The sequence below is a fragment of the Falco naumanni genome, chromosome 3, assembly GCF_017639655.2.
Source record: "Falco naumanni isolate bFalNau1 chromosome 3, bFalNau1.pat, whole genome shotgun sequence".
Taxonomy (NCBI): domain Eukaryota; kingdom Metazoa; phylum Chordata; class Aves; order Falconiformes; family Falconidae; genus Falco; species Falco naumanni.
The window spans coordinates 19507125-19532815 of NC_054056.1; the positions used below are offsets into that span (position 1 = coordinate 19507125).

General features: G+C 37.3%; 1 protein-coding gene across 2 annotated transcripts in view; it reads right to left on the minus strand.

Moving 5' to 3' along the window:
* Positions 1-25691, minus strand: part of ATP9B (ATPase phospholipid transporting 9B (putative)) — a 167961-nt gene that overhangs the window by 110411 nt on the left and 31859 nt on the right. For both annotated transcript variants that reach the window (XM_040585542.1, XM_040585541.1), the window contains exons 5-7: positions 24892-25000; positions 15494-15552; positions 7446-7497 (exon numbers count right to left, since the gene is read on the minus strand). In XM_040585542.1, coding sequence (XP_040441476.1) covers positions 7446-7497; positions 15494-15552; positions 24892-25000 — 220 coding nt within the window. The remainder of the gene's footprint in view (positions 1-7445; positions 7498-15493; positions 15553-24891; positions 25001-25691) is intronic.

Here is a 25691-nt window from a genome sequence, read left to right on the forward strand (position 1 = left end):
CAACGACAGCGTGGCAAGACGGGCCGTAGCCCTTGCATGGAGAACCCAGCACCACCCTCAGCTGTGGACTCCTGACAAGGCAGGAGCAGAAGTAACACCTTACTCCACGTGAGGTTTTCTACCACTGGAACGCGAGCTGCCAGAGTACGGCACTACAGGTCTGCCCAGCTCCACTCCACGGCCAGCCAAGCACACGCCTCGCGCCCCATGTGGGAGCCAGAATCAGATTAACTTGTGCCAGCCACTCTTTCCTTATGGATCCATTCAGATTGATTTGAAGATAATATCTAAAATTTTACTGAGTTAACTTTAAAACAACTGCAAGATCACTCCTAATTAGGATTGATAATCAGAACTTGATAGGTTATGCAGAAATTCCTTTTTCACAATAAAAATGAGGAACAGCAAGAGACATTTTCTGGTTAGAATCATCAAGTTAACGATAACAGCTCGCCTAGGAAAGCCTTCAAGTAAGAAAAGAAAAAGCCCCACCAAAATTAAACAATCCAACAGAAGAAAAAGGTGACGGTATCTTTAGAAAAAAAAATGTAATGCATGGCATCAATCTTACGAATAGATACTTCAAAGGTAACAGACTGCTGCTACGCAGGAATTCTTGAACCTAACTTCTGCAAGAGTAATTTGTCTTTTATTTCCAAAGCCTTTGACAACATGCCCGGAGTCTCTTAGTTTGTTTGCCTGACTTGTCCTACCTCTGAAATCCGCTTTGCTGATTCTCACCTCCAGCTTTTCTAAGCTGTTTCTCCCAAAACTGGGGAAATTCTTTGGGATTTCAAGATAGTCAGACTGCTGCTCCAGGCAAGACACCAAAAGCCCTGAAATTCTAGGGAAATGCATTATCACTAGATAGTGGGAACAGCCAAATTTATGCCTAACACAATACACAGCCTCCTTACAGAGCAACTTTTTCAACTCCTACTAGTCTTTTTTCTTTCTTCTAAATGAAAATAAATAGTAAAATACTACTTTGTTACTGCTTATTTTGCTGCCAATATACTCAAACACATGCATTGTGCTCATCATCCAAGTATGCACAGAAAATAAAACAAAATGATTAGGGAATGAAATATATGATCAAGTCTTCTAATAACATTTTACTGTGTAATTTTACATCAGTAATAGAGAGACAGTAATACTATTAGGAGCTTAAAGCCTGCTGAGACCTCCTCTTTCCACCACATAACCACCACACTATCTGACTAGATCTTAAAGAAGTAGCTGATCACATAGAATAAGTATTGCTCAGTGGCTTAAAGTGGATACCAAAACATTTCAATCCCGAGTTAAATCAAATGTTAAAAACTGAATAGGAACTCATAGTACAGAAACAGATTAAAGTAGTTTGGACAGATTGTTGACAGCTACTTATGCCCTGAAGATAAACTTTTATCTGGCCATATGTGCAAAACCTAACTCTAGTAATTTATCATTCTCTATAGCAATAGATTTGCAAAGCATTTGAGTTCCCAGACAGGTAGGTTTTATAATGCTTGTTTTCTAAACATAATAGAAAATTCTAGAACATGTGTCAAATGCAACTCCTTCAGACTTATTATTCTGTGGTAGTTGGTTTAATAAAGCGATAAAAAAGCAACATCGTTTGTGCAACTGAATGCCAACTTGACATTTTTATCTCTGGTTTGATTTTCAAATATCTGAAGTTCCAGCGCAGGCTGGGGCCCAAACAATTAAGTTGCTTATAGAACACTTATCCTTAAGTGTCCAGAATAAACAGATACAACTTGCATCAACTCTTCTATATTTTCATCCGCAGTGAGTTTGGGGTTTGTATTAAGGCACAAATGTTCTGCTAAAACTTGCCTTTTCAGAGCAACAAAACCAGACCCTTCAAAGCAGGAAAACACGCTTGTCAGCACAACACTCTCCTCCTGTAGAGAACTGCTTAAGAATTCATAATTTTCAAATTCACTCCTTTCTTTAATTAGCAGACTTTGCTTGAGAAGGTACACTCTGGAGTAAGTCTTTACTAGTTTACTCAGAGTTTACTAGTTTACTCCTTCCAACAGCAAATCAAGCTGTATGAATGATGACTTAACCTGTACTCGCACTGCATAGTTTATGCCAGTAAAACCGTTAAAATTTTTTAAAAAAACATCACATCTAAGGCAGTTATATTGCTACAGAAACGAACTGCTACAAAGCCTCAAAAGAAAAAGTGTTTTCCTGGTTTATTCTCACATTTTACTCATACCATTGTTGTTAAAAGTAATTACAAGTAAAGGATCCTGAAAACTCCCAACTAGAAATTTTAATACAAGTGAGATTGCTCTTCTTATTATAATTCTGAAAAACATAAACATGTTTACAGCTAGTAATTTATGCCTAAGTAAATACACCGTTTTTAAGGAGTTTTGTACGTGAAATTCAAGAAACTGATCTATGCAATGGGGAATGGCCAGAAGGACCTCAACAGACCAGAGACACAGGCTGACAAGAGCCAGGGGGTGCAAAATCCTGCATCTGGCAAGGAACCTGGGTCCAACCTCAACCATTCTGCGATTCTGAGATACCACCTACAGTACTCACATAGAAGACCAAAACAATGTAACGTGGGCCTGAAAAATACCAGCTTGCAAGGAATTACAGGTTCTTCACAACCAAAGGACTGTGAGAATTTGTAAATGATTTCCCATTTCCCCACTGCTTCCATTGCACAGCTGTAGTAATAGACATCCAGTACTTTGGAATGTCCACACCAGTAATTTACTATATACTGGATTTAAAGACCTACAGCAACAAAACTGTTTGATGATGATGATTTGTGCATTACAGCAAGCTTGACAGCAGTGGAACCAATCGGCTCTCTCTAAAGTATCACCTCTAAGAATAAAAAAAAAAAAAAAAATTAAATCTTCTGCCAATTTGGTAGCTGCTGAGGTGTCTACAGCAGCTGATGTACTAAATTTTGTCCCATGAATAGTAAGAATCTGAGGTTTATGGAAGTGGGTAAATGAAAAGTTTGAAGGAAAAAACCTAATTAAGCTTTATTAATTCTTTCCTGACACCGCAGCCATCCTATTAAATTTGTATTCCTCTCATTTTCACATTTGGAAGTTAGCAGAACGCAAATATTCCAGAGATGTCAAGTCTTAGGAAGACATGCACCAGATTGTCACAAGGTACCAGTTCCAGTTCACGTCAGAACATCTGACCTGGACCAGAAGCCGATCACTGAACCAAGGCACAGCCAGGGCACCAACACAAGGATTTTAGCCTAGAGAAGGCGGGTTCATCTTTGAATGTTTTCTTCTGTCTTTTACAAACATAGTACTTTGACAACACTCCCGTACCACTGAAGTCATTAACACCCCTGCTTCAGTTGGCAGTTCCTGTGGACAATTATAATGTGATACAACAATATCTGCAATGCCCTGTCTGGCTTTTCACCTGCAATTGAGATGGCACATAGACAAATAAAACGTAAAGAGCATGCCAAGCAATTTTTCAAAGAACCTCAAAACTATGCTAGAGGCCACTTAGCATCTAGCTTAATTTCAGTAAGGGAGTTTCCATTTTTTTGTGCATTTCTGTATTTGCGTAACAGCTTTCCACTAAGGTAGTCAGCTGGTTTCGGCATGATGCCTGCTTGCACACCAAATTATAATCTGTAACACATCTTTGTTTGGACCTGGCTTAGCATGAACACTTCCTTTAATCTGGTTAAAGGGTGAAAATGGGACAAATCTTTCAAATTGCTTGTCATGCCTACCATATGTAATGAGCAAACCCAAGATTCCACCTTAACCTTTCCCCTCCTGCCCCTTTTTCAATATATATAAAACCAAGACATTATTCCAGAGGAGTTTTGCTCTTAATTTTTTCTTTTATCTTTTTTACATTTTTATTTATTTTGGAAGCCAGTGGATATTTTGTGGAAACCTCTGTCACACAGGGAGACTGACAGCAGCAAAGAATTCACATCCGACAAGTGATTTCCACCAGCTCCGTCCCCCTGGGAAGTAATCATAACTCTAAACTCAAACCAGTCATTTAGCCATTTCCATCCATGCACAAAAGGAATACCAATGTTACGGACTGTCAAACATGAATACAAAACAAAGACCCACCTCCACTGGTCTTTAGGCTAACTTTTCTAGAAGTCTGATTAAAAAAAACCATAGGAATCTTAGAAATTAAGATACAAGTACGCAATTAGCATCAACCATTATATCAGATTATTTGAAGATATTCTAGCTAAAAGACAATATATCTGATAAAGCAGGAGTGGGGAAAAAAAAAGTATCTAATAAGAATTAAGTTTTATCAGAATAAGCTTGATCCCCTGAAGTTTACCTTCCGCTATGTAGAGTTAGTAAGTATCCCCAAAGCAACATTCCTAAAAGTGCATTTGGGGTGTGGGTGGGAATAGAAGGGGAGGAAAACAAGCACACACCACTGTCTCACTTTTTCCAGGGTCCCATACTTGTGTGCAAAGAAGCCAGAATAGTTCTAGGCTGAAGTGTGTAAACTACCCATTTGTAACTCAAACTGCTTCTTTTTCGACTGAAGATATAGGACATAGCAGTGCTGCAGACTACGTTAATGTGGAGTATAACTATTGAAGTTGGAAAACAGTACTTTGCCCCAAAAGAAGCTTACAGGGGCGTTGGATTTTAAGATTTGTTCAAACTCTTCAGTTTACTCTTTACAGATTTATAGTAACAAGTTATAGTTAAGCTGTTTTATTGCACAGAAGATAAAATAAAATTACATATAGAACATAAAAGCATGCAAAAACTAATGTGTTTTACAAACCACTTAAAGTGCCAACTATAAATTAAACCATAAATCAGTCAAAACTGCAACATCCAGGAAGAAACAATTACAGATGTAAGTGTTCACTCTTTAGTCAAAAACCAATTACTGCCATATGCTTGAAGTTCAGGCGATTATTTTTTTGTGGGGGTTTTTGTTTTTAAAGAAGTGCAACACCAATATAACTAGTTAACCTGCTGCATGCTTACAGAAAGTGCATTTTCAATGTTAAAAAACACATTCCATGTGTAGCGGAAGCGTAGATAAAATTAGTATCAGAACTCTGGGAAGATTTCACTCAATTTGCTCTTTACTCACATTATAATGAATATTTACACAGTAGGTACACAACTCTTTCAAAGTGCTCACAAGGATTTTTTTAATATCAGTTATGGAAAGTCTATTGTTACAACTATAAACTTTTTTAATAAGTAGCTTTATTTTCTAGATAGCAAATTAATGGAACTTCTTACAGGAGAATTTTAATTATGATGTTCTGAGAAAGCTGACTGCAGTAGACTTAAACAGTGAATGCAGAAAAAGACTTGATGAATTTTATTTTCAAAATGTTTTTCTTCACACATTTGACAGAGATCCATCCTGCTCACCTACCCCAGACTATATCTTGACAAAGAGACAGTTTAACTTATATTAACTGTGGTCCTTCAAGATGCACTAGTCAGGTGTATGGCAGCCAAGACCCAGAGGTATCCCCTGCAGCTCCGTTTCTGGCCTGGCCTGTTCCCTGCCAACCACACGTGTGCCCCGTCCTTCAACCAACAGTCCTACAGGGGAGGGAGACTGCACAGCACCTTACAACCTCACACCCCGAATCCAGGAATTTAAGAATTAACAGGGAGGACAACATGCTAGAGTGCAGATGTGCAAAATACCTAATTGAAGAACTTGTTTTGTTGCAAGCCAGGCAACCATCTCAACTTGTTCGTGGTCATTTATTCCATCAGTGAAAACACACGCGATTTAAACTGCTGCAAGGACACTAATTAAGGACAGCAAGCCAGCTCTCGCAAGACGAACAGCTCTTGATGATCCTACAGCAGCAAACACTGCCCAACATTATATGCCGAGTTCCCTACACATTTCCACTGCGTGCACATCCCTTAAAGAAATTACAACTGATACACACCCCGCTGGAGTGGATGATGATCGCCTCCAGATGCCTAGATACAGAACACCTAATCCCATGTAGCTAGTAAAGGCTATGAAAGTGTTGGATCAACACCCATTGACCTTCTACTGCTTACACATTGCATGCAAGTGGCCTAGTTTAAAGTAATTCTACAGATGCAGAAATCCTCCTGCTTTACTAGGAGGTATGATTTCAGCTGAAGCAGTTTCTGGGTCAGCAGGAAAAGATGACATTGTAAGTAGCCCAAAAAGAAATATTATCAATCCTTGTATGATCATGCTGGATTCAAGAGATTTGAGTTGCCAGAAGCATTAAGCATTTTAATAAAATGCAGTACTGTGGGAGGGAGTAAAAAGAAAAGCTCATGTGCCCTGAACCAGAGGGTGATTAAACAAGATGGAGATTATATATAGACTATTAGGAAACTTTGTCAGTCCAGACCAGTTATAAATGATCTAGTGCATCTAATCAGCATTTGAAAGTCATCAGCAAGACACAGTAACAACAGTGTAATTTCTTCTTCTGTTCGCAAATATATAGCCTACAGAACACCACCAGAGCTATCAGAAGCATTTTTGTCTTCTCTCTCGAAGTGTGTCTACAAATTTAGCCTTTTATCTGAAATATATGATTGAACTCCCGCGCCACAGTGAAGTACCAAGTGCCACGAATACAGTATCATAGCTATTACCTTTGTGAAATTTAGTGCTGTCTGACAAACACCAGACAGAGCTTCAGGATCTGAAGAGAAATGGTAATATAAAGGAGGGAAACTCATTTGAGTTATATGGGGGGCATCCAATAGTAATTTCTAAACTTTAATCAAAACAGCTATAATTTATAAGGTTCCTATAAAGGAAATATTTGTTTCTCAAAGATTAAGAGTACTCCCCTATCACCACGTAAAGAGAAATACAGCTAACAAGGAGAACTTTTCTTTCCCTCAAGAAAATTGTTGTTTAGCATTTTTTTACTGAACAAAGGAATGTAAGTTTTTTCTAAAAAAAAAAAACAACAAAAAAACCCCCCACTTATTTCAGGTGTTTAGATAATTTTAGTAGGTATTTTAAAAAATGATTTTTAGTCATTTTAGTAGGTTCATAGTTCTTTTCAATTTAGTAACTGAAATACAATCAAATGACATTTAAATGCATATTGCAAGATAATAATTAGTCATAAATAAAATACTGTCAAAGTCATATTAAACAAGTACAGTCTTTCAAATATAAAGTATCTCTAGCTTTGCCTAAGCATTTTGTTATAAAAATTCATAAAAATCATCTATTTAGAGGAACATATCTATAAAGGTCTCATTCACACTGAGACTTGTCCTGTTTCACAGCCCAAGCACACCGTACCTCTTACGAATGGACCCTCTCCCATTCACCTGATGAAGGTGGATCTCCTACCAACAATCTCATTGACCACAGTGCACAATCTAGAATTTTACTGCAACCACAAGCTTATCACACTACCAATGTGAATTATCAAAACATACCCGTTTTTTCCGAAGTTCTGAGAAACACCATGTCCGATGGGATTCGTTGGTTCTGAGGAGAGGGGGGAAAAAAAGGGATATTTTTTGTAAGTAGGAAAAAAAAAAGTTAATTCCAATCAAACGTCCAGTAAGATCTATCAACAAAAGGTCACACTTGGATTGAAACTCAATTAAAATAGGATTTCCCACAGTACTTTACATTCAGCATTTGCAATTCAGAAATCAATATTTTCGAAAAATTATACAATAAGCAAACAACAGCTAATCCTTTCAGATGCTCTTTATAAGTGAATCATAAATAACTGAAAAACTACAACAGGTTTACATTTTCTTGACTGAAAACGGTAGTTCAAGCATAGGAATATCTAACTGAAATATTTTTTAAATAATTTCACTGAGCAAGACACTGACACTCAGGTAGCACATATAATAGAAAAAACAGTGAAATTTGAAACATCTGTCTTGGCACTTGAGTTGCAAACGTTATGTACACCAAGTATCCTTCTCTTTCCCAACCCACACAGACACAGAGGAAACAGCAAGTCAGGGAACCGCATTTTCCTACCTCCCATAGCTATAAACCTCTCCTTCACAAAGACAAAAATTAATAGAAATTCTTCCTCAGTATCTGAGGCACAGAGCCGCACGCACAGCTCAATGCACCTACCTGCACACAGTTCTGCCATTTCCCTCTCGAGCACCAAGCTACCTGTATCAAATATGTTTTCAGGTTTTGGTTGACCACAGAAAGGCCAACTGAAGCTTTTGCAGATTAAACAAAACAAACAATACTGTGCCCCCCTCCCCCCAAGACTACCTGCGAGCAGCTACCCGTGTCCTTCACTCGCCCACCAGCTCCAGTTACACATTGCCAACACAGAGCTTAAGAATGGAAAACTGGGCTAAGTGAGAATAACCAACATGTCAAAATCTGAAAGAGACACAGGACTGGAAAGGAAAAAAGTGACAGGCTAATTTGGCAGGGACTAGAGGGAACAGTGGACAGAAGGATGAGAAAGGGTAACACTGAACTGCAGCTTCTGCCATCACAACTGGGGTCCAGCGTGCCACATGCCTTGACACTGAAGCTGAACACAAAGACTCATCTGAATTTCATTTACAGGCTACCTTTAACCAATTAAGAAATCTCAGCGGATTATTAGCAATAGCATTACTAGTTTCATGCCAAGAAATATTTCCTAATGCTCATTTCAGATCCCTTGTTAAGAGGATATAATGCACAAACATTTTTCGCATAGAAAGTACCTCCATTTGAGAATAAATTTCAGGTTTTCCTGTTACACTTTGCTGCCTTGAAAGCCACTGCATACCTAAGGCTCATTTTTTATTTATTTTTTTTTTAAGAGCTCAATTGTCTGAATAGAAAATAAATGTAGCTGACAAGGCCCACCACATGGCATAGACAAACCTCACAGATTTCAAAAACCTGACTAAATTTACGCAACATGAGGTGAAGAAGCAAGTTCAGCATATGAGCATTCCAAAACTGTGCAATTATTCCCTATTTCACACTTCGATTGTAACCAAACTGCAAAATTAATACAGCACTAATAATTCAACTGCGGGTCTATTTTACACAAACTACCAGCTACAGAAAACTGGTTAGTTATTTTACAAAGAAGAAACAGAGGTGAAGATGGGGTCAAGCTAATGTGAAAATTTCAGTTCAAGACATGAAGCAACAGAACATCTCACATACTGAACACAGAATCCCACCTGCAAAATCCCCAATCACAATACTTTGATTCAGCGTATCAAAGTGGAAGATATGAATTCTATAGGTTATTACAAACATGTAACTGTCAAAGAAAAACATAACAGGTTCAAAATTATCTCTACATGAAATTCAAGTGCATTCAGCATGTAGCAGCTTTCAATGTATTTATCCCAACAGGAATCTAGGCAATAGCTCAGACCACAGCATCAGCAAACACACTTAAAAACCTCCTAGAAGAATCAAGGCAAACATAGAGGAGTAGTTTTGTTCATCTGAGTCAAGCCAGTCCTCCATCTCAACATTTAAGGACATAACACTGCTATGAACAGAAAGAAACCCAGCACTTAGATCGGTTTGATTGGAAACCAGACACGTATTTTCTCATTTTTAACCCTTCTCCTTTTACTTTATTGAAGGCAGCATTTCCCCTTCATCACTGCATGTCAAATGAAAAAAAAAAATATCTTAGATGTACACTCAGTCCCCTTCAATAAAACAGCTCAAAAAACATCTGTCAAGATAATTAGACACTGCTTTGTATGATATTCAGTGTATGGGACCTTCAAAATACTATGCCTGACTATTCATAACAATCAGTTCAGAGAGGGAAAAAAATTCACATTGTCTGACTCGTAATGGAGAATAAATTGTATTTATAGCAGGCACCACCACTGAAGCAGCTGATGTTTTTCCCCACATGTAATGCTGTACTCCAGTGTTTGCCTTAGTTCTCGAGAAGCCACACTCATACAGCAGTATTAGTTCTGACCACAAAACATCCTGGATACTGTAGGCAAAGTTTTCCATTACTCCAAAGAAATCTTCCCAAGATCAGCATGCCACAACAGTGCCATATGGAATAGCATGATCCCAATAGATCTGTTAAGAGTTCTGTGTTTTATGGGCTCAGCTTTCAAAACAAGATGATGTAAACTCTCTATATCTCTGGGAGGCAGGTACCCCGTGACTCCCTGTAACACACTCTCAAGGACACCCATTCAGAAGTGGGACTGGAAGCAGCTACACCTGTATTCTCCATTGATGGAGAGGGAGTTCAGTACAGAGGGACCACGAGGGGCTACAGAGATGGTACTATCGCAAGCAGATGAGATGCCTGGAAAACACGCAAGTTTTGAAACAGTAGAAAATAAAAGCATGTTCTGGTTTACCTAAAAATCCTATGCAGGCACCAAAAAACTCTCCTCATACCTTAAAATTATGCATTTTCACGTATGGATACTTTCTGGTTTGCAGCAGTTTGCATTTATTTGGAAAAGCACAAAGAGTTAAAAATTCACGGGCTCGTTGTATGTCATTGGCATTCACCTTGAAGAGGCTGCTTCAGCTGCAACTCAGCTAGTACACCTTTTTTTTTTTTAATCTTGCCTTATAACAGAAAATAAACATGTAGTGAAATTTAATATCCATCTTGAGCCCAGATTCACCCAGGAATATCTCATTCAGATTTGTAAAAAATGCAGTAAAAGCATTCACCTTAATATATATTTATTATGCACCTACTAGAGGAAAGGAAAAAAAAAAAAAAAGAGGAAAGGGAAAATGCAACTTCAAAATTAAATAAATCTTTCCTTAAATGACAATAACAATTAAACAGATACCCAGTCTTCATATAGATTAGCTATACATTTTTGCAGCTCCCCTGCCAGCTCTGACATAAATCCATTACACAAGTTTCAGGTTACTGGCTTCATGCCTACAAACTTCCAGTTACTTGTAAACAAGCTAACACACTGGACCAGCACCCAAAATTTTGCAAAAATATCGGTCAAATGATCTCATACTGAATTAAACAGAAGTTCTAATAATCCAAATGAGTTATCAGGTTTTTACAAATCATTACCAGCTTCCACAGAGACTGCACGTTTCACATTCAGTAAATGGAACATCCACCTGGTACTTGCTATTTAAGATTCAAACCTTTATGCCTGACCAAACAGGGCAGCATCATGGAATATATCTCAAGCCAGAAGGGAATCATAAGGATCGCTGAGCCCAACTCCCTGCTCCTCCCAGGGCTACCTAAAACTCAACCATTTGACTAAGAGCATCGTGCAGTCACTATATCTGAACTCCGACAGGCTTGGTGCCATGACCACTTTCCTGGGGAGGCTGTTCCAGTCCCCCACCAGCCCCTCAGTGAGGGACCTTTTGCTAACGCCCAGCCTGGACCTCCTCTGACCCACCTTCACACCACTCCCTCGTGTCCTGTCGCTGGTCACCAGCGAAAGGAGATCAGGACCTCCCCCTCTGCTGCCCACCTTGAGGAACCTGTAGACTGTTTTTCCTTCCTGTAAAATAATGTATGTTTTTCGGCATTAATATATATGAACATATCCTTCCATGTAGGAAAGGCTGGATGGAGACTGTCTTGTCTTTGCTGTCTCCCTCAGGAAAAAAAAAAAAAAACCAAAACCAAAAAACAAACAAAACCAAAACCACAACAGCATTTAAGACTGACATCTCATTTTTCATCAGGTTTGCCATAGTTTGGAAGTGGGCGGAAAGGCACTGCAGGAGTCCTAGATACCAGCACCCATTGTCACTGTCACTGCTGACACTGGAGAGCAAAGATCCCCCTGCAAAGACATACCTAGTCACTAGAAATGAGTGACTACACAGAAACAGATGGCAAGTATGCTACAAAAAAATCTTTAACACCTCATTATGAAGAAAATTAAGTTCCGTTGTACACAAACAGCAGCAATATGTCAATCATGTTAGCCCTCTCATGTCACATTTATCAAAGTGGAACAAGTTAAAATGACAACACATACAACTTCAAGCATTCAGAAACCCATGAAGAAACTATGTAATCTAGCTTCATCGCCATGGTAATTGAGAAATGTTTATTGATATATATACTGAAATGTGAATATATAAGTCATGAAAATGACTTGAATACATTGTCTTGCTGAAGTCTGGGCGGATTTAGAGCTCCAGGAAAGGAGGTCTTCCACTTCTCTCTGTGTTTGTCTATGCTGCTGACTTACAGATTCATCCCTAGAGATCCAGCTGCGCCAAGCCGACGGCCAATGCAAGAGAAGTGGCTCCCCAGCTCCTGGGTTCCCGTGGCTCGCTCCAGGCCATTCTGCAGTACTAGCCAGATTGGAAAACAAGAAAACCCACAAATACACCTATACCTCCCTGCACCACAGGCTACAATCTTCACTTCAAAATTATAACTTCCAATAGTTTTCAAATTATTTTCATTTTTGTCATGTTATCATCATGAGAATGTTATTTACATAAGTTTCTCCAGCTCCCTAGTCAGTCTTTCAATTCCCCTACAGCTGCCTGTAGCTACAGACCCTCAGAATTTTGCACTTACTTTTTGTCCTTTCTTTTCCATTCATGTAACAAACCATATACTCTTCTCATGGACTAAAATATTCCTGATTGCTTCTGAGTTATAAATGGAAAACGCACTTCCCAACCATCACCTTGCATTTGCATGCTGTGCATGCCAGCATCAGCTGCAATCCTTACAAATCTGGATTCATTTCACTTTACACCTGAGATTAAGAAAAAAGCAACTGCATTTCTTTTACAGCTCGAAGAAAAGCTCTTGAAGTTTTAAGATGAAGCATTACTGATCCACATTTTAAAACACTATTATTTTATGTTATATAAAAATTATATAATGTTGTTATTAAATGTTATTAAGTGTGTTATTAATCATTAACTAAGTTTTACACCCTCTTCACATCCCCAAAATGTATACCAAACTGTCAACAAGCTACAGTGTCTAAATAACAGCAGCTGAACTCATCAACTCATCCCTTCAATTGTCTTATTCAGGAACATCACACAAACCTGTGCTCCCACTGGAAACTAAGAATGTATCTTAACCCAAGCCGAGGAGAACACCTAGGAAGTAGCACACCTGCTCGAGGCAGGGGACTGCTATTCAGCTAGCATATACCAATGTCTTTTAGTTTTTAAGGACAGGCAATATTTCCTTCTGTTCAGGCCTCTTCCTGCCCTAGTGTTAGTGCATCACAAAATCTTCAGTTGAAACAATATGTCTATTACTTGGAATGAAACTGTTAAGCACATTGTAGTCACTTAAAGCTGCATTGAAATTAATCAGGCCTATTTTAAAAAAAAAACAAACCAACAATCAGAGGATATTCAAGGTTTAAATATAGAAAAACCTTTCACTTAAGTTGTTAGTACTTGTGATGCAGTCACTAGTTAACATATGGATCTTCAGCTCAAATGAGTCATTAATTTCACTACAGAAATGCTGTTGAAGCATCTTCCAGTCAAATACAATGTTAACTCGTTCCTCTGCCATTAGAGTGAGCAATTGAACATTTCACTCCCGACTGGTTCTTTGGCTTAGGAGTCATACTCTGAAATTGAAAATTGCTTGCTCCAACAAAATACATGTCTCAGTAGAAGCAGAAAACATTTAACATCATTAGACTGAAGGCACCCCCAGCAAGGCCAAGAGGAAAGAAAGATCTGCTGGGGCAGGAGGGAGCTTGAAGACTAAATACAACATTCAAACAATGATATTCACCCTACTGAGATACTAAAGTAAAACCTTAATCCAGAAGAACTCTACTCATTATTTCCCTAAATCCTTAAACATTACTTTTTCTTCATTAGAAACCTCAGGTGCTCACAACATGATCTGTAAGCTGCTGCACATCATACTGAAATAGATGCTAATGACCTACCTCATACAAGACAGACCGAGTCACAACATAATTCCCATTTTCCAAATTCAAGCATAATTCAACAGGCAGATGGACCTCTGTAAATTTCAGGGAAGGCAGATTACCTACGTAGTCAAGAGTCTTCCCTACACTCTACCACAATAAATTCCAGGTTTAGAGATTAAGGAGGCCCTGAAAAGTTTCCTAATAAAAAAAAAAAAAAAAATCAAAGCAAATATCTCATTCTCCTAAAAGATCTGGAATAGGCACCAGTGAGCAGGTGCAAGCTGACTCCAGCTGGACACTAAGATAGCAAGGTGTAAGGCAGAACAGATGGAAAGGCAAGGCATATTAGCACTGATCTTGTCTATGCTGGTACATGGCACTCAGACAGGCCCAAAGAGATAGCAGGTACAGACAGCAGACAAAAGAAAGGAAAAAGAAGAAAGAAATAGTACCAACTACATGAAAACAGATGAACTTCAAGCTGAAAGCAGCAAACCAAATGAGACTTGGGTATATATTGTACTTTCTTTGCACTAAAGAAGAAACAAAAGAAGGAAACAGAAGTTTTCCTAAACAAAGACAGGTTTCTTATATATGTCTGAAAAAAGGAAATAATCTCTATCCACTGACAATTCATGAGTTCTGCAAATTCTCCAAGTAAAAGAAAAGGTGTTAATAGATAAGAAAGCACAAAATGCATCAGGAGGCCATATTTGCTGAAGGATCTTCTTTTATCAAAAGTAATAAAAAGTAGTAAAACCACCAAGAAGTTTAGAAAAGCCTAGTCACTGCCTAGGTTCCACTAACAATTATTCTGCCAAGCTGCAACTTGCCATACAACACTTCAAACAACGCTGCAGATACAAGCTTCAACTCGAGGTACCTCCTTGCAGCATCTCCATGGAGTAGCCCTCTAATACAAAGCGTGATGACAACCACTTACTGGCACCCAGAAAGAGTCATCTTTCCAGAATGAAGTAAAAAGTTTCCTCTGACAAGAAAAATTAAGATGACTTGCAAGGTCACAATAATTTCTTAGTAGCCCAGAGTGCCAACGGAAACAAGCAACATTGTCTATTACAACACTAACACAGAGGGGAACAGAGTTCACAGCTCTCACTCACCATTTGCAATCAAACGGGACAGCTTTTTCTTGTTTTTGAAAATAAAGTTTTCTATTATTTAATTATACATAATATTATATACATGTTATAATTATATTATATAAATATACTTTAATATACTTATAAATAAAACTTATCCTTGAAGCCTTCAAACGTAGAAAAACACTTACTTATTTGAGCATCAGAAGGAAGGTATCAGTAATCAGACAGCTTAGAACATTCAGCACAGCATGAGCCAGAGAATTTAAAACCAGCAATTGTACTCCACTAGATAAATTTAAGCATATACCAATTCATAAAATATAAGTGTTTACATTCAATTAGGCTTATAAATAATCCAAAAACAGACTTCCTTGAAGATTCTCAAATAAAACTTGAACTAAAATACTAGCTAGTTAGTACTTCACAGATAAGTACCTTAATATACTTTTCTTCAGAAGATAATTAGCATGTTAATAATCTTTAGTCTCTAAAATATATTCAAAAAGTATCAACCTTTTCCACTATGATGAGGTCTCCAACTTGTATGTCTGAACTCTTAACTTGCACTTTACCTTAAAAGAAAGAAGAAATGTAATCAACTTAGGCAGACATCAATAAAGAGTCACAAGAATATAAATCCCAGAATGCAAGTTATACTTAAAGACATTACTGTTTGGTGAAAATGTTACAATTTATACAAAATGGATCTCTGATGAACACATTAATAAATAGATTTCATCTGTTTGAATAAATAATTCACTGGTTAATAAAAGTCTATAGTTTTGTAACCAGTTAGCTATTGTAGAAGTATTAAGAGAAAAAAACATGTGAGGAGGATGCTCAAGTCTGATCTATAGTATCAGTAACAGAGTTGTAAAATTAGAAAAAAAGTCTTTCATGTCTCCTACTAGACAGCACTTCTATTTCTGACAAGCCAAGAGTGGTTAGGCTGGCAGCCATGGAGCACTCACACACAGGAGTTGTTCATCACAGCCCAGTTACCAACAGGTAGCTTTGCTTGGCCACCGCAGTTACTTATGGAATTGGCACTGCCTGACACTTGCTGGCAATTACGGTGGGAAAGGTAAGTCTCACTGAAGTCAGAAGAAATGCTTGAAGATTTCATTTCAGAAAAGTAAAATAGCAAGAGCTGAAACAGGGTTTTCATTCTCTAGAGCTGCCCATTCAGTAACTGCTGTGAACAACTCATTCAAAAACACACACAGCACACATACCAATTTAATTTCTGTATGTTCTGTAGGGTATTAGTATTAAGACAAGTTTTAGCGTCCTTATTTGGTTAATGTATTTGACAAAAAACTGAGACAGAGAGGTTAAGCTACTGCCCAAAATGAGTTGTTGTTGATACTGTTAGAATTCAGGAGTTCTAGTCCCAGGTCCTCGCTGCAGCTCCAGAAAGAGTTGTTTCTCTGAACTAAAAACAACCAAAAAGACCCCCTTGCAAACAAACAAGTAATGACATAGGGATATCCTCATCCAAGATGTAACAGGTGATAAATTCAGAACCTGTTAACTCAGGATATAAGCACATACATATTTACACTGCCTGGTGAGCTGAAACACACACCCATACCACGTATCTTTTCCCATCAGAAACACTATCGTGATTCAAGTAGCAGGTATCTGATCAGCAGGAATCAGATGACAAGGATGTCAATCCATGGTAAAGTGCTCAGGTATTAAATAAATAATTTATTTTTATTATATAGAAGACCCACAAAAGCACAGGATGACCAGCAATCGGTATGGAGTTTAATAAAAAGTATTATAAATAGCAGATTTCTCAATATGCATTGTGTCATCTCTCAAAGTTATAATAAGGATAAAACAAAAACTAAGCTAGGTTCTAAATCCATGAGATCTCCTCCTTCTAACTCTCAATCAGCAGAGATCTGGCAGTTAACCTCAAAAAATTCCTATACTTACACATGTATTTGTCAAAGGTAGTAGGAGTAATTATTTTCAGTACTTGCTCTTCAAAATTGCATTTCATGCAACAGTTGTTTTAGGTTTAATTCAGTCAGTAAAAAAATGTATTCCTATGGCTAATTTTTAATACATTTTGCATAACATTACCATGTGTAAAATGTGCAATGTCAAGAGAAAAATCAGAACTTCTGTTTGGCATGTCTGCAAAGTTATTTCTGAAAGGCAGTCTTTGTTACTGATAATGATCTTTTTACACCAGTTCATTATTTCAGTTGCCAAACACACCTCCCCCCCAAATATACAACAAATCATATGTTCAGTCTGACTCCTAGCTCTGCCATAACACATTTTTGAGGGTGAAGGGAGTAGCAGAAGATGAAGGTATAAAAAGCTGTAGCTAGAAGCATTAGCAGTTCTCTACAGGACTTTCAAGACGCCTATGGAAATGAGGTTAGTGTCAACCTCTCAACAATTTTTTTTTTTTTCCAATCTAAACCAAATAATACTAAAGCTCAACCACTAAAATAACAGTCTGATACCAAATCAACATATTTAATCTGCTTAACTGCATGAGCCTGTGAATTCTCTTTATAAATTCTCAAGTTTTGACTAGAGGTGAATAGTACATACCAGAAAAACATTATAATGTTTACTTTGCTTGCTATGTCTGTTAGCTTTACCAAAAGGCTAGCATTTCCTAGTTTATTTTCAATTACTCCATTAACAATTTTCAGCAGTTTATCAGTGTGATAACTAAGTCAATCAACTGATTATAGTAACAGCAGCACAAAAATCCTAGCATCAGCTGCATCAAGTCTCAGATCTACATCACCTCCGCAGTCATGTATGACCAAAACCATTCAGAAACACAAATCAAATGCAACTACTAGCAATTTTATCAACTTAACCAAATTTTCCACAGTCATGTTCTAACAGTATCTACAGTAAAGATCAAAAGACACTTAGTGTCAGAGGACAAGAGAAGGTAAAACGTTCATTTGCAACATGATGTAGGGCAGACAAAAAGCAAAGACTCCTGATGCTGAGCATACCAACAGGACCCCAGACTGCACCTCTGCCTGCACGCAGGCTAGCAACCTGGAAGTTTCACATTCGGAATTGAAAAGTTTCCTTATCAGACTGTTTTCTAGGTGGCTTAGTATGACACTGCTGAACACCATCCTTATCACACACTAATGTGCCTTGCTAGAGCACCCTGTGTATCCCCACACAAAAGGAAGGGGCCTGTGGCATACAAGACAATTCTACAATGAAGCTGAATGGCAGGACGTAGTCCATTAAAAACTAAATGGTAAAACATCACAGTAATTCAGAAAGTAGCTTAAAATTTTGAAAAGTCAACAAATAACACTTTCTTTTAGACTAGCAAAAATGAGAATCATTAGATACCATTTCAGAGAACATTAAAATAATGCTATACTACATCTTAGTGAAGATGCATTTAGAGAAAAACAAGACACTGAATGTTATTCACTGCATAAATTATTTTTGTAAACTATTTTTTCCTCTAAAACCATCTCCATAGCAAAATACTCTTCACCATCTGTGTAATTACCAATAAAAAGTCCAAAGCTGTCAGAAGTGGCTGCGCATCCAGACTTTATAGTCCACCACGGCGCAAGGCTTTCGCCTAAAGCAACATATAGAATTATGCAGAACTAGAACATTGAAACGTGTCTGTAGTAATTCATTATACTCCCAAGATAAAGCCTTTTGAAATTAACTGCAATGATTGGAAAAAACTAATAAATAGCTCATATGTGCTAACAAGTATTTCTCACAAAAAAATTAATAACTAAAGTAAAGATAATGTATCAGAAACGACTTCGTTTCTTTTTATTTAAGAGTATCTCCTACCTGAGTGCAAGCCACTCCTGAAACACCAGTGACTTCTGAGAGCAGCATTTCCAAATTCTTTACAATTTGATCGTACATCTTACCCATGGTACCTTTGAGTATGTCTGAAATCCTGCTTCTGGAGTTGGTAACAGAGCTTGTCTCTAACCCAGAAATACAACTCTTGAATGAAAGGAGTCAAGTATACACCGTATGAAAGTTCTATCTAGCATCTACCAGCCTTAGTTCTCAGCATAATTAGAATAATCATAATAAAATGTGGAGCTGGGGCAGGCAGCGGGCAAAAATTTCAAGCTACGGTGAGTCCAAGGTGAGGATGCTGACCTTTCAGCGCAAGCGCTGTCCTTCAGTCCTTTCAAACCCCAGCGCACATAGTGAACTGAGGTTAGTCTTTAATCACCAATATAAAACCCTAGAGACAAGCTTCCTTGCTCCTCTTCTCTGTGTACCACCTCCTCTTATGCGAAATGGAAAGCCTTCATCCCTTCTTACCCAATCTCCTGGATGCCATAAAAATGTGGAAGAAAACAGTCCCCTTGACATTTCCTCTCTTCTGGCCTCTTTTTGAAATTCTTTCTTACATTAAAATTTCAAGTTCTGTTTCTGCTGTTTCTTACTGCTTCCCTAATCAGATAGATCAAATTGATACAATTCTTCAAAAACTTAACTGCTCCAAATCTTTTAAATACTAGGAATTAAGTCATTCGTAGGTTTGAAATATTGCAGGCAATAAAGACCTAATGCTGGACCTCTAGATTCAGAAATAAGATTGGCATTTTTTTATGCAGTGGCTTTTTAATAAGCAAAAGGACAGCTTGGTCTTCAGGAGCTGAAATTCTAGTAAGAGGTTTCAATACAGATTTCAAACAACTGCAGAAGAAAAATAGTACAATAATAAGACACTGACAAACATCTTACTTTAAAAGTTGCAGATAACATAGGTATAAATGATTGAAAACTGACTACCTCTTGAAAGAGACCATTTTGCAATTTAAAAAAAGGTCAACTGAGATATAAACTCAGTAAGGTGGCATTTTAGGAACAAAGCAGCTCCTATTGCATAAACAGAACTTCAAAAGTAAAAAAATATAAAAAATTATAAAAATTCAAATCACTGTAGCTCTCAGACAGACTTCTCAATTCTCCAATTTTAAAGGAAAGATACTAGCTCTCACACTTTGTTCTTATCTATAGCAGTTATCGATAGTTTCTCAGCTTCACACAGTTTTGGCACATATTTTCAGCTTCACTACATTCTTAAAGACCTTTTAAGGATAAAGGAAAGGGGGTAGTCTTTCACATTTGAAGCTTGGATGGAATGATTTCATTAATCTCATCTCTCCTGACATTCATTTTTAGTTTTGCTTTGCAGGTTGCAAAGTGAGAGTTCTGCAATACTTTGAAAATCACGTTAAACATCCTGAGATTAAGTGACAGATCGTGCCCCTTCTGCCATTCACAGCCGTGACTACTGGATTTAGTTATTTTCTTCTTGATCTTTTTCCTCCAAGACTTCAGTAACGCTACATGGGCAAACCTAACTAGGAAAGGCTCAGGGCAGGATTGCCAACTTCAAGAATGAGAAGGGAAAAAGAATTAAAACGGCTTTAAAATTGTATCACCCAATTGGCCTTTGGTAGCTTAGTGAATGAGATAATAGCCTGTTTATGAACTGGAGGTGATTCTTCTGCAGAACAGCAGCTTTTTTTGCACGGTCATTTAGCTCATCATACCTAAGTGCACGAGGCAAGAAGCCGCGTCGAAAGTGTGATGGTCCCTTAGGAAGGGTAAACAGAAGTCCTCCCAAACCTGCATGCACAGGTCTAAAATTTTTTTCATTCCAGTTTCTGTTCTACAAAGGGATATGCAGGTGAGCTCCTCTGCAGCAGAAAAAGGCAGTTCAATTGACAGGATCTTCAATAGCAAGATAATTTCAATTCTACAAGCAGATACTCTTCCTCCCTCCAACTTTAACTTGCATACTCTATTAAGGACTTGCAGACTTTTATATGCAAAAAAGGAAAGTAGATTTTGCAACAAACATCTCAATAAAAAGATTAAGACAGCAGAATGCACGATAAACTGAACAACTGAAGTGACTCAATACCATAATCTAGGAAAGTATACCAGGGAAAAGCTTGATGTGAAAGATGTGGGGACAGGTACACTTGACTTGCTCACAAAAAAAATTTGATACGTTTACTGGATTTGCATGTTTCATTGCTTGCCACAAAGGCTGAAAAAGTAGAAACCATTCAAACTCCACACGTAGCAGGCTCACCTTCTTGACAAGTGCAAAGCTACACACAAGAAATTCACCCAGGGATGACTGAAGGCTGAGCCTGGCCATGTTACATGACACACAAAACCTACGCAACACTGAATATGTCATGGATCAGAATTAGTCTATGGACATTAAGCTGGCCATTGATGCCTAAGCACAATTAAGTAACACTTAAAACAAGTATCCCATACTCCCTTGATTTCTTGCTCACAACAGCTCATTATTGCCAAAAAACCCTAAGACTTACTGATCAGAACAAATATTATTCAAGGTCTTTAATCACTGAAAAGACATTTTAAGTCTTCAATATGAAAATATGAATCAACCACCTTCAAAACACTGGTACCTCTTACACTAGCGACATGCAGGTCGTCAGACAACACTCACGTGTTTCACCTGGTTAGGGTTCATGAGGCTAAGGATGACTCCACAAAGTCAACACTATTAGACAGTCAAAGACTTCCTGATTTAAATCTATCTCAATGCTGTATAAAAAGATTTTAACTGACAAATCAGCCTATCCAAACTATCTTTATACAAGTAATTAATCACAATTCAAACCCCAGTAGCTACTCTTGCTACAAATACATTTGTTTCCCTATGGTAAAGAAACAATTTTGCAAAGCGACTAACTAGAAGTGATTAAATTCTCACTTATATCTTCAATAAATGGAACAATTAAACAAAGTGTAATACTGAACCTTGCTAACTTTAAGTTCTCCTACTGTCCAATTTAAGCAAAGGCAACCTGCTTAACCTCTCTATGTCAGTTTCTCCATCTTTGAGATGGAAAAAATAACTATTTTGAAGAAAAAGACTAAAACCTACACAAGTCAAAAATCACTGAGGGGAAAAAAAAGAAAAGATGTTAGAGCAGTATAAAGTGCAGTTCCACTCTGAAAAGTGACTCTTTAAGAGTGGCATCGATTTTCAGACTTTTAATTAAATCAGTATCAAGTTTGTTCATTCACAAGTAACAAAGCCTTCTTTCTCCAAACCATTAGGCTGTAGGTCAGTATAGTAAGCCTAACTGAATTCTTCCACTTGTAGAGTACTGCCAATACTAAAAATCAGGTAGATTATATTGAAATTTATTTATAAATAAATAGTTTGCAGAAGTGTAGTAATTTATTGGTTTCCATAGATAAGTTTCTAAATCCTTCTCAAATCCTCTAAAAATCTTGGTCTAACTTTATCATAGCAGTAAGCCCCATTTTTTGCCTCAAAATGATACCTTTCAGTTTCAGAATGTCTTATTATGAAAGAACCCTATATTATGAAAAAGGTGCAAATTATCAGGTATTCATTATTTAATGTATGTATCTGTGGCAATTTTTAGTACAGCTTAACTCTGAGTGGGGACTGCAATAATATTTTCATTCTTAAAATTGGCCATAACTCAGAACATTGTTAGCTCGTAGATCACACCATCGTCAACATGGGATTCAGAGTTCATTGTAAGCAGAGAACTTGAATCTTTACTTCTGTGGAATATCATGGTCTTCAAAAACAAACCCCAAACACACACCACAAAACAGAACAAAACCCAAGTATGAATTCATGATGGCACTGACACCAAAACCCGAAAGTCAAATAGACATACACGTTTTTGGGTAAAAGCCAATCTCCTCTTTTTAAAAGGGGCATTTTTAAGGCATCTGTTGAACAAGTCACTGTTCCCTACATGTCAGTTCCTGGTATAACTGCTGGGCTTTACCTATATGCTATTTTTAAATTTCTATTCCCTATTTAGAAAACAGCTTCATCAAGGTGACAAAATCCTATTTTAATTTGACAACTTCTTTATTTCTAGGAGAAGCTGCAAAATGAAAAGTCCCTCAAATATAAATAACCTCATGAAATATTTCACGAACTTGGAAAGAAGAAATCAGGATTCCAAAATTTCCACTTAAATGCCTTAGCAATTTACCAGAAACTCCAATATTAACTCTAAACCAGTGAAAAAAGGAGCACAAAAGGGACCAAACTTAGCTCTTCAAAAAGCAAGTGTCAGTCTTAATATTTATGTCACATTGGGAACTATAAACTACACATGTGCTTCCAGAACTATCAATTTCAGATAGCTAACACTATTGCTGCATATGGTAGAATTGTACTACCTATTTCAGTGGCCTACCATAAGAGATCTAAAAAAATTAATAAACCAACTAGCAGGATTACTTACAGCTTTGAAAGAAAAGCCATTAAGAGTCCATTTCTTTACAGACTGTATTAAAGACTGTAAAGATCTGGAGGCCAGCAATGCAACCCTTTGTGTTAAACCAATGATAGCTATCCCATCTGCAAATTTCCACAGTGGTATGTCTAGATGTTGATAAAGCTATTTCACACTGCCAAGGAAGGGAAGAATGACAAATATTCCCTACAGTTGCTCCCTTCTGTACACAAACTCCAGAAAACAATGCAAGCCTCCACGCTGCAAGGAAGCAGTATAACCTCCTCTCAGCTGCTAGGTTATGGCATCACTAATGAGACTGTTGCCTGTTTACTTACTTTCCAAATACTTTAAAAAACGGGTAAGATTTCAGACAGAGCATAGCTGTGTCATGTTACAATCTTCTCATCCATTTTTTTCTGGAGAGACTATTATCCAGAGCTACTCCAAGAGTTTAGTTTCTAATTAAGACTAGCAGATCTGGTGAGGTTACTCTTCCCACTGACTCTCAGAAGATACTCACCAAGATATACCAAAAAGTGCAGCGAAATCTCTGTTGGGAATTGTGCACAGAATTTACACTTGGCACAATGCACGCCCTATACTCTAACTGCTTGAGATGCAACTTCACATTCCTTAACAGCTTCCCACTGTCTAGAACTTTTGTGCCAAGGAAAAACCTTTACAGAGACTTCCCAGGATATTGTAGCAAAATAACTTTTGAGGGTAACAGCAAGGTCACGTTTTTTTGTAAGGTTATTCGTTACAGATAGACTTGATCATAGAAAGGTGCCAAAAAATAATGGATAACCTATTAGGTGCACTGTTCTGAATCTAAACAGTAAAATGTGCTAAGCAACATGGAAGTGGAGAGGAGTGCTTATTTTCTTCCTCTTATGCTCATGTTTAAATTTTACAATATCCTACCAAATTTAATTGTCACTTAACAGCTGAAGTGTTTCTTTTCCTCAAAAGCCTTCATGAAAAACTGTCAAAGGTTTTGAGACCATAAAAGTCATAAGTGTGTCTTCTACTTTTATTAACTTCTGGAAAGAAAACTGGCTGTTCCTACTGCATGATCATATAGATTTCAAATTATATGCAAAAATCGAAGTAAGTATTTTTTATACCAAAGCTGACTCACAGTATGTCTTCCTTTTCTTAAGCACAAATATATCCACCAGGTTTGAAAGGCTCTAGTGAATTTTAATTAGATCATATTTCTTAGTCACTGATCCCGTATTTCCTATATTCACTTGATACATAGATGACAGTGTTGCCGAGTTACTGTTTGATATCGATTTCAGAGGAGAACTGCACTTATAATAGTACTAAACAGCAGAATGCTTCAGAAATATACACAATTATCTACAATTATATACATTATATGTATATATAAAATATACACCTTTCCTTTACAAACAACGAAAGATTTACACTACTTAAGCAGATCAAGTTTAACAGTCATATTTATCTGAGGGAAATCAAGCACTTCAGTATCAGTCTCATTCTGAAGAGTGCAGCCTGAGACTATTAATTATTTCTTTGAACTGAAAGTCTGTAAATTTCTATTTAAGAAAAAGAATAAATATTTTAAGGATTTATACAAATGGTTTTGCTAACCTCGTACTGTCAGCTTGCTATATAACTGTGAGTTCATCTCCTTGTCTCTCTTGTAGCGTCGAAATTCATCAACGGCTTCCCGTACCACCGTGACCGTCAAAACAAATCCCTGTTAAAGATATAATGATGCAATTCAGAATCCTCAAAGTGCTAGAATAGAAATACACAAGTAGGAACATTTTATAGAGTAAGAACATGTGTTTAGAATATTTACTTTTTTCTCATTTGGATTTTAGTGTTTTCTTCAATCTGTTAAAATAGTATCTTGGTTTAGTCAAAAAAAAAAAAGGGAGAAAATCATATGTTATACAAAACCAATTAGAGTAACTACATCTCCAAATACAGGCGATTTAGACATAGTTTGAAATGTAAAAAATTAAAATGCTTTGGATGAGCTAAAGACAGTCTTTATAGTTCAATAAGCGTATTTCTCTGCCTTCCACAATTTTAGGGCTTTACCAAAAACATTTAAGAAGTCTCCCATTCTAGTATTGAGTTCACTGCCTTTTTCCTGACAGACAGAAATGAAAAGGTAAATGGATGGTTAGTTTAATTAACTTTCCCATCTTAAATGCAGTCATTTACCGATACATCACAAACACTGACAAAGAATTTTTTTTTTTTTCCAAAAAACTAAGTATCTAAATGCTTTGGCTGCTACTTTCACAGGACACAGCTCCTGCTGGAGATGCAGTGTGCTCCCAGCCACGGTGCTGGTCTCTGGCCACAGAAGACGGTAAGCTAAAAAATACAGAACAGTTCAGGGATAAGCATGTAAGCGTTTGCTCTCTCCCTTTCTA